Source organism: Rattus norvegicus, chromosome 14, assembly GCF_036323735.1.
Source record: "Rattus norvegicus strain BN/NHsdMcwi chromosome 14, GRCr8, whole genome shotgun sequence".
In the NCBI taxonomy this organism is placed as follows: domain Eukaryota; kingdom Metazoa; phylum Chordata; class Mammalia; order Rodentia; family Muridae; genus Rattus; species Rattus norvegicus.
Genome location: NC_086032.1, coordinates 16,992,397 through 17,006,334, shown reverse-complemented (window position 1 = coordinate 17,006,334; position 13,938 = coordinate 16,992,397). Strand labels below are relative to the sequence as shown.

General features: G+C 41.7%; 1 protein-coding gene across 1 annotated transcript in view; it reads right to left on the bottom strand.

The window, feature by feature from the left end:
- Positions 1 to 13,667, bottom strand: part of Btc (betacellulin) — a 38,511-nt gene extending 24,844 nt beyond the window's left edge. Inside the window, 1 exon segment of the mRNA NM_022256.2 lies at positions 13,556 to 13,667. Coding sequence (NP_071592.1) covers positions 13,556 to 13,619 — 64 coding nt within the window. The 5' untranslated portion in view covers positions 13,620 to 13,667.
- Between the last annotated feature and the right edge of the window lie 271 nt (positions 13,668 to 13,938).

Sequence of the window (13,938 nt, the reverse complement as noted above, 5' to 3'; positions counted from 1 at the left end):
GAAAGATGGTGTACAATTAGCACAGTGAGAGACGACACAAGAGAAAGTCTGAAACAGGATCAACTTTGCCTAGTGGCAGAGTTTGTGTGAAGAAACTGAGGTTTATATGAGTTTTTAATGCAGAATAAGTGGCTTTTAAAGTGCCCATTAATTACTTGCTAAAAATGCATGTAAGCAAGATAATCACTGTCTTTTTCTGTTGCAGCAATGGTTAGCATCCACGTGGTCATAATAATGCAAATATTGATCATTTCTCACAAAAGCTGTCATAAAATTAGAGACAATAATTAGTCAGCATCCACTACCTAGGTCACGTGGTAGAAACGAGTCGGTTCCTAACACTTGGCTTATCCGCTGTCAGGTAGTCATGCTGGCAAATAGAACATTACCTTGAAAGAACAAACCTAGAAAATCTTAGGAAAATAAGACCTTTAAAAATCCTACTTTATTGTTTAAGGAAATTCAAGTTCTAGCTTAAAATTAATAGAAAGCATCCTATGAAATGTTATTGATCATGCTGTTGAACTCTGGGGCTGAATACATCTTTGCTGTGAGAGTTTGTGCATTGTAGGGTGGTTAAGTGACCTTGACTTTTACCTCCTATTTGTCAGTAGTGACCAGTGCCCCTCTGCCCACCACTCCTGAACTGTCACTATGTAAAATGTCCATACGCCACCAAATGTCCCTAGGGTCAGGGAGGAACTACTCCAGGTAAGAATCAATCGGATTCTCTCCAACCCATTTTATATATTTTAATCTAAAGTGCAGCTTGTATTTTTAACCACATCCCTTTCTCGTGAAACAACTGCAAATGCACAGCCTTCAAGGCTAATACTGTGACTTCATAAGGTATTTTTAAGTGTCACCATTTCATGAAAAGGTCCCCAGAGTCAAATATTAGTTCAATATGTGCCTTTGAACTAATAAAGAAATTTTCTATTCCCCAATGAAAACCTTAGATAATAGGTTTTCTGCCCCTCTCGTAATCTATTTCATGAAAATCTATGAAAAGCAAGGACTTTTCAGAAGCACGGATTGTTAAAGTTACCAATATATTTATGAGACAGAGAATGCACTGTGTTCAGGGAAAGTCATGGCACAAAGGGTAAGTACGTAGAAAGCACATAACTCCCAATCAAAAACATCAGAGATTATATTAAGTGACTAAGAATTCTGAAGGTTTTTAAAATATCCTACCAACTGTGAACCCAGAAACTATCCTTTCAAAGCACCCGCCAAAGTCATATTTAAAATTTCATTGAATGGATCCTGTCTGCTCTGACAGGCCTATCTCAAGACCAACCATGTATGGTATCGGTCACAGTCATTCGCTCATTCAAACCTGAGCACCTTTCTCTATGACACTACCAATGGCCATCTGTGTGGCTCATTTTTAGTACCCTTTCTCTTTGGGGTCCTTTTCCCAAAGAAGATTAGGAAATATTTGTATCTGACTACTGAGTTTCTCTATGGTGCTTTCTCTTCTCAAACTAAGAATACTAGCTGCTCATTCGAGCATATTTTATTAGATATGTCAAAAGCCTTGTCATTTTCCCGTAAATGCAAAGTACCACCCAACATGGTCCTTAAAGGACAGACATGAGTGGGCTTCTCAGCCCCAATACGTCTAGTAATGCAAGCCCATAGTCTATCAGCCCCTCTGGGCTGTCACAATAAATAATGGAGTTTTATTCTGCCTACCATAAAATACACCTACCAAATTCTTGTGTTGCTGGGAAGCCGTATCTAGATGTTCATGTTTCCCCCTTGTTTCTGTTCTCTTTTGCTTCATCCTTTGTATTTCATCTAAGCAGACAGATATATATGTATTTGTATGAAGTTTCAACTGTCAAAGAACTCAGAACTTTTTCTTTTGCTTTTGGACTTCTTTTATTAAGTCTATCAAATATTCCACTTCACATGATCTATAGAATTTCTCAGGTGCACAAAAGGAAAACAATAAACACAGAATAAAATAAAGGCACACGGTTAACTGTACTTGCTAAGTGACTGGAAGTTGAGTTCTTGTTTCTGGAGTTAGTTTTAAAAATATTAATTTTACTCATAAAATTCAAGGGAAAGGAGAGAAGAAATCCAGCCCTGTTTCAGTTGAGTCCAAACCCGTCTCCATTAATGTACTTTGAGATCATCAAGTTAAAAAAATTACAGAATGTATTAAAGTCTTATCCCCATCAGTCAGCATGGGCAATGAAGTCAGCGAGGACAATACAAGCATTGAGAAGGAGGCCACCCGACAGGCCCATGACACAGACTCAATGTCACTGCTGGTGCTGAGGTAAGCAGCAGGCCAGCTGGATCAACTCTTTAAAAGGATCATATATGGCCAACTTACACAGTGTGTGCATGCTGTATTTGCTCATCTCTGAGCTGAATTTTCCATTTTGAAAGCCAAGAACATTTTGTATTTTAAAAACAAGTATCAGAAAATGTTCATTTGTCTCTATCATAATGATTAAAGACTTCTTAGATACATCGCAGGCTTCTGCTTATCTACTGAATCCAATTTCTTCTACAAGACTGATTTTTAAGATTTGAACCACACTCCCTGTCCCATCAGGGACTGGAAGACTATTTCATACTCATCCTCCCTGGGCTTTATTTAAAATAAAGTCAAATAGCATTGAGCATCAGGACAAGAGCAGCTTTGGGGTCACGGGAAGCAGGACTTGAGTTCTAGGTCTGCATTTTAATTGATAGGTTTGTGATTATGATTGTTACTAACCATGAAGCTTCAGTGTTCTCTGGGTTAAGCCTAACTCTCATGTCAAGGCAGGAAGTGCTTAAACGAAGAGGAGGAAAGAAATTATAAATTTTAACTGTAGTAAATGCCTTTTGCAGTTATGGAAAGCTATATCCTCAGCTTCATAAATGGTAGATGGCACTAACTAATTTCTACATTTTGAATGTAATTTCACTTGTCATAAAATGTGCAATATAGTAACAACAAAATATCTATGCGTACATATACACACACAGCATTCCTACTGTGTGTTCTGTAGTTAATGAGAAAGACTGTATATAAAAATCTTCATGTGACGTTTCTTCCTGGTGTTTTTGTTCACTTGGCTTTGTTCTTACATCTGAAGTTACTAGGTCTTGGCTGATTCATAGCCATGTGGGGTCTTTCTCATGTGTTGGGTCTTTGTGTTCTCAGCATCGCTCTGTGAGTCAGCACAGCATTTATAGGAGCTGGGATTTCTGACTTGGTTGGTTGAGTCAATGGCACGAATGTAGTTGATAAGGTCAGGTCTGAGACAGTACAATTCAGTAGCAATTAACTAAATTATAATCATTTCTCTAGACTCCAAAAGACACAGTAATAAAGTTTGCTTCCAGTTTAAATCAATGCAAGGAGGAAGATTGCAAGCATTGGAATTTTTCTCATAGCGTCTTCATTCATTTCATAGGATCTAGACTGTGTGAGCTGAGTGGTTCCCAGGTCCAGAAAGAAGCCATAGTTAACATGCAGCTGGAAACAATGACATTGGGCTTGCGCTTGACCTAGACATTGTGAAGTGGGTGAAATTTAGTACTTGTGCTCTCCTGTCAAAAACAAAGTCAAATCCTTTCCTACCTTTTCAGTTGTTGTCTTTCAGTGTTTATAAACTGTGCCCTTGTAAAGACTGCCCCAAGTATAAGGTATCGTTTAGTTTGTCTTAAAGCAAACCCATAAGAAGAGAAATTAGCTCAGAAGAACTTTTTCTAGAATCTAGACGAGGATTATGAAGTTACAATCCCAAGGCCATGAACATGGTTGAAAAGAAAGGAAAGAGAAGGGAGGAACTAAAACGTCTTCATTGTACCACACAGGGATAGAGTTCCTCCAGATGGGATGTTTACCCACACACGGGTCACATCAGTGGTTCTAACAGTCACCGGATCTAAGGTATGCTTCAGGAAAACAGAAGGAAGGGAAATGTATTGACCCAGGCAGGTGCAACACCAGTTCCCTCTGACAGAACTCCTTCTGCTACATGCTAATTTCCTCAGGTGGACGGGAGGCTCACCACGAGGCAAGGAGACAGTAGAAGAGCCCATTGGTTGGCCCACTGCATTCCAGCACAAACTGATTTTCTTGTGTGACTTAGGGAAATAGGACTCATTAGGAAGCAGTCACACCACATATTTCATAGTTCTAGGCCTGCTCACCGTGTCCTGAAAGACACATTCACAATTATGAGGCTGATTAGTCTAGAAAACCATTCAACCCATGCATAAACATGACGACTACTGTTGGGTAGCAGTCAATAAGAAAGAACAAGGGGGATATCATTTGGTTAGCTTTTGTTTAAAAAGGCACATGAAGTGAGCCTTACAATTATGTACACGAATACAAGCCAGAGAAAGGAAAGTGGGCATGAAATTTCCCCTTTATCCAAGAATTTATTTGCAATGGATGGGTTCTCTGGGTGGGGAGGGATCACTTTTTCTTCAATGGGCGATAAGAGGTATATCAGCCACACTTCAAGACATATTCAATTCTTGAGAAGTGACAATTTAATTCTCATTAGCTAACACCTATAGGACTCAATGGTTTTGTTTGTTTTAAAGAGAAGGACAAGAAGCTGGCTGTGTAGGGTGGAGGGGGAGGATAGGGCAGGAGTTGGGGGAGGGGAATATGTAATCAAAACATAATATGAAATTCTCAAGGAATAAAGAGTTCTTTAGATGAGCTTGAATAAGCCAGTTCCCCTTAGCATTCATCCGTCCTCATCTTTATCGGTAAAACTGTTCATTTAGGAGTAAAAATCAAAAGAAAGGAAAGCATGAAGTGAGCCTTACAATTATGTACACGAATTCACCTCACAACACAAAGTCAGTCTTCTGGCTGACTGTAATTACAAGCTGTCTCTAATTTATCTAAACACAAGTGAAGATTTTTCTCCCAGTTTTCTACTGCAAAATGGTTATGTTAGAAAAAAAAAAGTGGCCCCTGACATAGCAGCACTTGAAATTCCCATCAACCCATTTTAGCGGATACAGCTGTGGTTTCCGGTTCCTTCACACTAATAGGGTCCAGTTGACAGCTATTACTCAACGATCAGATCTGTGGAGACTTCGAGGTAGAAACGTCCTCAGGCATAAAATTGCTGCTGTATTCCAAGATGAAGCCCATGAGGAGGAAAAAAGTCACTGAACCCAGGTTTGGGTGGAAAAGAAATCGAATAATTTTCTGCTTCAATTTTCTGAATATTTATTTCTGAATTATTTCTGAATCAAAAAATTCTAGCTCTGACGGCTTGCCTCTTCTCTCAGGGGAGGCTGGTACCTTCTTCATTCGAAGATCTTCTAACCTTCAAAACATTCTCAAGGTGAAGTAGCCTTGTTCTGTATCCAGAAAAGCACGATACATCCCGGAAGCCATTTGGTCCACCTGGTTTCTGCACACTAAGAGCTCCCCCAAAGTGCCCAAGCGTGGGCAAATCGCCACATCTAGAACTTTCTTTTCTTTTCTTTTTTTAAATTTTATTTAATCTTTTTCTTTTACACTACAGATTTTATTCCCCTCCTGGTCCACCCTCTGACTGTTCCCCATCCCATACCTCGTCCCAGCCTCCCTGTGTCCACGAGCACCCCCAGCGCACCCCCCAGCGCACCCCACCCTTTACCCACCAGACCCCTAAACTCCCTGGGACCTCCAGTCTCTTGAGGGTTAGGTGCATCTTCTCTGACTGAACTAGAGCTTTATTTTCAAAGCTTCACTTGCTTTCAAGTATGTCAAGTTGTCTCCGATAAACCAGGATGTATCGTTCCCAGTCCTGTTTCCTCGGTGACTTGTTTACGTGCGCGCTTGCTTCTTCTTCCCACGTGATCAGTCTGGTTCCTGAGCCCACTTCTCATCTTATTCTTTTCAGATCATTGATGCCTAATAACCATAGACGTGCTTTAAAGTGATATCAGGCGCCCTTTCAAACAGTGAAAAATTAAAATAAATTTACATCTTTCTCATTATTATATGTTTTATAAGTAACAATAGTGCTCTCTGTTTACCAGCTAAGCACTATGCCGTACGAAAGAACCTTACTTTGGAATAAAATGATATGTTGCTGCTGGTGGTCCTTAGCACTAATGTCCATGAATAAATCTAATTCTGCCAGGCCATCTCCCTCAGAGACCAAGTTCTGATGTCATCTTGGCAGAAATATGTCTAGAAAAAAAGGTGTTTAGCAGATCTAAAGACATAAATGCAAAGAGTTATGGGGGGAAGTACAGGTTTCCTGAATTTTGGAAATTGTGTGTGTGTGTGTGAGAGAGAGAGAGAGAGAGAGAGAGAGAGAGAGAGAGAGAGAGAGAGGAGAGAGAGATTATGTATGTGTGTGTGAGAGAGAGATTGTGTGTGTGTGTCTGTGTGTGCATTAAAGTGTAAAGTTTACATTAAACACTTCATTGCCTACTATGAGTAGATAGTGGTCTAGAAAGATTTCCTGAACTAACTCACATTCATTTGCTCAACAAGTGTTCGCTGAATACTCCCTATACAGAAGCACTTAGACGTGCACGCTAACAAGATCTCTCTTGTGGTTATGGACAAAGATTCTTGCCTTTTTTCTTCCTCCAGAGGTGAAGTGTGGCACTTTTCTTTTTCCTTTGCTCAAGGTAAAGAATCTATTGTACCTAACAAATACACTGATTCTACTTCTAGTTTTTAAACTCTACCTATAAAGTATTTTGAATGTTAACATATTCTCAAAGTTGAGAATAGCCATTCTGTTTGAGAGATGTGTTTCCCAACTCCTGTATTATTCTATATTGTCCTCAAAATGACCCCATGTCCCTAAGTGATGATGATTATTATTATTTTGAGTATGTCAGAGAACAAGATGTGGGAAAGTTAAATAATTATCTCTGTTGTGAGCCACTAACGGAACAACTTAACATGATAAATGGCTATCTAAAGAATTTGAATTTTTCTCCTGAAAATTTATGAAATAATATCTTCTCCATTTTTCTTATACTCAGAAATAAATTTTGACATTTCATCACCGCCAGTTCTTCCAAACTGACAGTTCTATTCCTTTTTAATTGAAGCAATTATTTCTGTAATTCAAATAAATGAGACAATCTCATTGTGATGAGATGACTTCAAATATCAAAATCACCTTGCAGATACATTCAGCTACTGCAGAATGCCTGTGCCTCCTGTCAGTGTCACACAGCGACGTGAAGCTCTTAACTATGTGAAATCGGAGTCAGAATTGGCAGTGAAAAAGAAAAGAATCCATATTTAGAGGGTAGATGTGCATTTCACCGCCTTTGCAAATTTATGTTGCACATTTTCCTTACAAAGTCAAAGTAAAGTTCTTTGGGAGGGAATTTTTTTCTGTCATCTATTTCATAACTTGCAGGATCAGAAACATGAGAAACCAAGGCTGAAGAAAAAGATGCTTTCTCATCAATCAATACATCCTGATGATAATCAGAAATCCATACTCAAATTTGCAACAAAAAATCTTAAGAAGGTGTTGGTCACAATGACCTTTTCTCTGAGTTCTTTATTTTTTTAAAGATCTATTTATTTATTTTATGTATATGAGTACACTGTCGCTGTCTTCAGACACACCAGAAGGGGACATTGGATCCCATTACAGATAGTGTGAGCCACCATGTGGCTGCTGGGAATTGAACTCAGGACCTCTGGAAGAGCAGTCAGTGCTCTTAACTGCTGAGCCATCTCTCCAGCCCCCCTCCCCCTTTCTCGGATTTCTTATTGTCTAGTATAATAGATTATGTGTATCTAAACCCCACTGTTTGGACTCCCTGTAGGTGTTTTACAGAGATAAAGACCATTCATACCATAGCCTTGGTTCATTCCTATCAGGTTTTGTAAATGAGGGTAGTAAGACTAGGAAGGTTTGAGGGACTGAGGTCTCAGAGTCAGTAATTCCCAGCACTGGGGATTACAGCCAATGGTCTGGCTAAGTCTGCTTCTTAGCTCCCATATTAATCCAGATCAGAGTGGACCTTGTCACCTATTCTCAGTAACAGGCAAGTGGCTCTACTCTAGGATGACAGAAAAACAATGCCACCCCCCAACTGGCTACAGGAGCATGTGGGTGTCACGTGGCTGGAAATAGGCCCAGGAAGGTGTAGGAGTCAACCCATCCATTTGAGTTTATTTAAGTGTGGGATCAGACTAGAATGTCTGGAGTGACGCTTGTCACAGGCCGAAGCAAACACCTGCTCCAAGTTAACTTCCACCCAACCAGGAATGCCCAGGCCAGGTTCATGGGCAGATGGGTTGCGTGGGTGGATTTTAGAGCCAGAATCTTCCAAATACCCAAGATAGCCAACGATGACAGAGATGCACAGGGAAGCAACATTGCTGAAGGTGAGGGGAAAGCTATGGTGGAAACTCCATTAAAAAAATATATATATATATAAGCCAAGAATATGGGATCCCAGTGTCAGTTTTCCACTTTAAAGCATCTCTGGCTTTTAGGATCCAGTGTGTCCCATTCAGCAGTGAATGCTTATCTACTAGGACTTAGAAACTTACCTCCCACTTTAAAATTCATACACAATAATGTCAGAAACACGGACTCCTTACATGATCCCTCAATGTAGCTCCTGTACTAAGTGTATATATTTTATACATTAAGTTATCAGTGCCTTAGGCCAGTGCCTGTCCTGTACTACATTACTGGTCACTTTTGGGATGAAGACCAAATGAGATAAAGGGTGTAGAGATGATCTTTATAAAGATTCCCCCAAAAGATAAAGAGTAACAATGCTAAGATTCCATACTTAAGGTCAAGCAGAGACCTAAACACCCAGCAGCATCCTGTGTCCATCAGAAGCCTAGAGGGTGGGCTACTAAGAAGATATTCAGGAGGGAATCAACTCAAGTCCCCCAAAAGGACTTCATGCATCTCTGCTGAAGATCCTTTGGCCTTTCTCCTAGCTGATCTGTCCTGGATCCCCTCATGCTCAGTGCAAGCTTGGACCACACAGCTCACCCCAAAGAAGGGAGAAGAAAGGTTTGTGTGCCCTAGCTTGCAACTGGGCAATTGCTGGTTCGACCATCTCCATGCGTGATTGAGAACAAATGAAGAATTCCCCAGTACTGACAAGGCCAAGGGGAGCAGCCTCCAAAGCAAATCTATTTCATGTCCACAGAGGCTACCAAGGCTGTATTTTGTTGTTTTTCTTCCGTTGAATATCGCACAGAAATCCACGAATATAACAACTTTCTTATTCTCCACTGATGAAAAGCATTGTTCTAACTGAACAAGAGATAAATCACCTGGTATTCAAAGAGCATTTTCCAACTGCCTCAATTAAGTCTGCTGTCCTTCCCTACCCCACACAATCACTTCTTTTTCTTTCCTTGGTGTTAGATATTAAACCCAGGTCCTCAGGCATGAGGTATATTCCCAATATCCAAATACTTCTTTTGAAGAGCTTTTTTGACCCATCAAATCTGCCCTAGAACCAAACCTATAAAAGGTGTACAGTACATTTGAATCTTCGACAGAAGAAATGATCTTACTTTTTGCAAAATAAAAGTCTTTTCTGTGGAAGGCTCTTTCACACCTGCAGTATCAGGCTCACGTAGCAAAGGATAAAAGAAAAAAGTCCTTCAGTATCTCTGACCTGTGTCAACATGAAATCAAAAGATTTACTAGACTTGACATTTTGATAGGGCATGCCCTCCAACGGCCATGTGCACTCACCATTCACTTCACTAGTTATTGTGAATTCTTGTTTCATGTCAAGAATTCTTTACTCAACCCTCCATGAGTAAATAAGGGCAAATAATAAACTCAGAAGTTTTAAAAGATACAAATGTTCTACCAGTAACCCAGTCCTTTATAGAATTCCTGCCGCACTTTCAAACAAGAGAACGGAATATGAACACTGTTGTGCTTTCCAAACGCATTCTGCAATTCATGCCACTAACCCACAGATCAGTAAACAACAATTTACATATCCTTCAAAAATGTAAAGAATGAATGCAAGTATTTCATGGTCAGTTGACCTGAACAACTGATAAGCAAAGTAGGCAATTACTTAATTGATGTGAATTCAGATTAAATACCCCATCTCTCTCCAACCATCTAAAAAATATCTCTCTTCATTTCTTTAAAAAGACTCACCTTAGCAACTGATTTTTTTGTAAGATCTAGTCATTAGCCTTAGAAAGCACACTCATTTCAGTCAGACTCGCTTTCCTCTTCAGTTTGACTTGTGAGCACTAAAGTTAGCAAGAAACCAGAGTCACCCAAACCAGATTTAGGTCCTCATGGCTTGCTTTACATGGCAAGCAAATGCAAGCAGTCCAGGAGGAAATCACCACAGGGTGTTCCCCACTTTCTTTGGCAAGTGAGAACTCACGGATTAGCTTCTTTGTCATTTAAAGAACCGTGGAGAACATAGCTCTGACTACAGAGATCTAACATCTTATCTCCTATAATTCTAAAAGGTGGGACTAAAACAGGATGTCAAGGGGAAAACAAAATCACTCAAATGGTGCCCCCTCAGGCACTGGAACGTCTATCAATGACTGAATTTGATTAACAAGATACTCAAGGTGAGACATTTAAGTCAAGATTTCAACCGACTCTCTAAAAATGATTTGGTGTAGTTTTGATAAAATAAAACCAACTCGATGTGTATAAGGATATCAAGTGCATAGGTAAATAACATATTTACATATAGAGATTTGCAATATGTGTTAAACGTATGTGTATTTTATAAAACTAATGATTGTGTGGTATACCTCTTTGTTCTCCATCCCCAACTCATTTTACTTCATAAAATCACTAAATTTTATGTATCAGTACACGCACACACACACACACACACACACACACACACACACAGATAGATATAGATATTCCTGAATAGGTCATCTACTACATGCCCAGTATCTTTTGATGTATCTACATCTACAATACATATGCTATTCCTAACTGATCACATATTATACATATGCTATCCCTAACTGATCATGTATTATACATATGCTATTCCTAACTGATCACATATTATTTTGGTTTTGTGTGTGTGTGTGTGTGTGTGTGTGTGTGTGAAGAATGTGGTGATGAAAACATAACACCTCCTCTTTTTACAAATGAACAAAGCCATGTCAAGCAGCATGTCACTTACAGACATCCCGGGACACAGAGGAGCAAGGGTAGAGCCAGGTCTCCTGTCTGCTCAGTGACAAGTGGGCAGTGTCACCTCACATGACATCGCTCACAGTTTTTGCAAAAGTAAAGTAACATATGGTTTAAATTAGGCATGGGGGCATCAGTGTGTGTGTGTGTGTGTGTGTGTGTGTGTGTGTGTGTGTGTGTGTGTGATTGAAGGAAGGAAGAATAGATAATGGAAACATCCCTTGACCCTTGGCAAGCTTGTCGGGGACTTAGAGACAGGATCTGGTCTCCTAAGCCATCAGTCATCAGGGAGGTGGCACGTTTAGGTTTCCCTGGGTGTATTGTAACATTGGAATAGGGAATTTTTTTTTTTAACAGGTTGAGGGTATGGAATAGAGTGATTGACAGTAAAGGGGAAAAAGGCCATCAGCCCTGAAAGATCATTTCTTTCCTGACTCTCCTTCTGGCCCAGAAACATAGCTCATGCTTAACTCATGTTCTTAAGACAATCAGGCCATTTAGCCCATTGTCCCCTCCCCTCCCACACAGCACCCTAATGCCAGTTTTATCTCCTCTGATTCATTGTTTACATCCTCCATTCATGACTTGTGTTGAGTCTGTTTAACTGCGTATTGATTTCTGATTAAACATTTTAACTTGTCTTGGATTTATTGCTGGTGGTTTATTTATTTATTTATTTATTTTTTTGGCTTGGTCTGTTTGGTTTGGTTCTTTTGGTTCTTCATAATCCACATTTTCTCTCAAACCAATTGCTTCTTTTTTTCCAGGAGAGAATTAATGCTGAGTCAGCATCCCTCTACTGGATGCTTTTTTTCCCTTCCCAACTCTTACCCCGGCTTCCTCTCTTCTTTCAGATTCCCCCAGTACCCATACATATCTTCCGTGCAACTTCACGTTGTTCCATATTCAACATGGTGCTCTCCCTTCTCTGCTTGTCTGAGCCTTCCCCCTGATTGTTTAGCATTGTCCGTTTGACATTCCCAACTCAACATAAATGCAAGAACCGTGTCTAAGAACACTCTTCTGCCTGCGCCCTGTACACTTTAGCATATGGCTGGCCATAGCGAGATGAAGAAGGACTCAGCTGTGGGGCAGTCCAGACAAGGTAGAGGACGTGAGTGCCAGCTGCGTTCAAGTGACACTGACAATAGTCTCAGCGCTTCCTCTACACCTCCACCTCGTGTCACTCCTCTTAGGCCACATCACTCTACCGTGGGTTAAGGTGACCGGCCTCCACTGCAGGCTAAGCCAGTCCTTTCTCTCTAACCTGGACCCTTCATGGAATCTACCTGCCACCGGGTTGACAAGCATCTAATCTTCCTTTCTAGCTCTGCAGACACAGCCAAGAAATTTCACTTACGCTCACCTGTTTTTCCACTGTGAAAGACAATCTCATCCCTTTTCAGAGTTGCTAGCCTTCCAGGCTTGAGAGTCGGTATATAATAGCATGGTGACACATGAGAGGTCCCTCTCCTCCCAATGCCCAATCCTCCTAGACTCTGCCTAAGGCTAGAGAACACCCTTCCCTTCCAAAACCCTGAGGACCTCAAAGCAGACATCTTGAGATGGCTGGACTTTGGCAGAGGGCAGGATACCACCTGAAGCTCCAGCTTTCCCTTCTGAGCTTTGGTTTCCAGGGAGCTGCTTCTCCTCTCTTCCTTCCTGAGGACATCACAGCCAGGAGTTCTCAACCAACCGGCCCTAACTTCCCAAATATAGAGATGAATTTTTCTCTCCTGACTTCTTAAAGTGGGAAGCAGCAGGTCCCAAGTAAGGCGGGTCAGTATTTTTTTTTTCTTTTCTCTTTGCTTTCTCCTCCTGAATGGAAAAGTAAAAGAGGGCTTTCCCCTCATAGCTCTAGCCACTCTCGGATGGATGAAAAAGGTGAAAGAGAAAAGGGGTGTGTGTGTGTGTGTGTGTGTGTGTGTGTGTGTGTGTGTGTGTGTGTGTAATGAAGCCTCCTAAGCCACTGGTAGTCTCAAAAGCAGTCCTGTCTCTCTCACACATTCCTGGAAAACACACACACACACACACACACACACACACACGTGATAGGAATCTGCCTCTGCCTCTGCCTCTGCAGGTACCTTCTAGGTCAGAAGGGTACATCTTGTTCCTGCCTTTGAGATCCTCCTCCCATCTCACGCACCTGCTAAGCACCTCCCGGGTCCCTGCCAGCACCTCCTGCTGGCTTCACTCCTGGCACTCCAAGGTGCCACCTGAGCACAGCCCAGCAGCCGGCAGCAGGATCCCTTCCTCCCTGGGGCCTCGGGCACACCCAGGGTAGCCTCCAGCAGGTGTAAGCCAGAGGCGGGATCTTCTTAACTTCGCCAGCTCACTCTTCCATCAAGGCTCACGGGACTCCAGCACCCTGTCTTTTCTTCTGATCTGTAGCTCTCAGAAAGAACACTTACCCAGGACAAGGGCCAGGAGCAGCGGCAGGGAGCTGACACCGCTGCCTGGGGCAGTCGAGTCCATCAACCGTGCTGTGTGGGGCAGGGCAGCCCTTGAACGAGTCTCTCTCGGCTCCTTCTCCGTGCCCTTCCCGGGCCCTGGCACTGAGAGGGTGCTTGGAAACTAATCCCTTAGCCAGGAGGAAGCGAAACTACGCTGCAGGCAGCCTGGCTACAGAGCAGGGAAACACCCGGGGCGGGCAGCCAGCGGGTTCCAGTGTCACCGAGAACTGGGAGCCTCCTATTTATCCTGGAGCCTTCTGCACACACCCCCGGAGAGGCACACCACTTGGTGCTGGTAGCCTGCACGCTGCTCCCACCCAGCTGCCCCACACCCATACTCA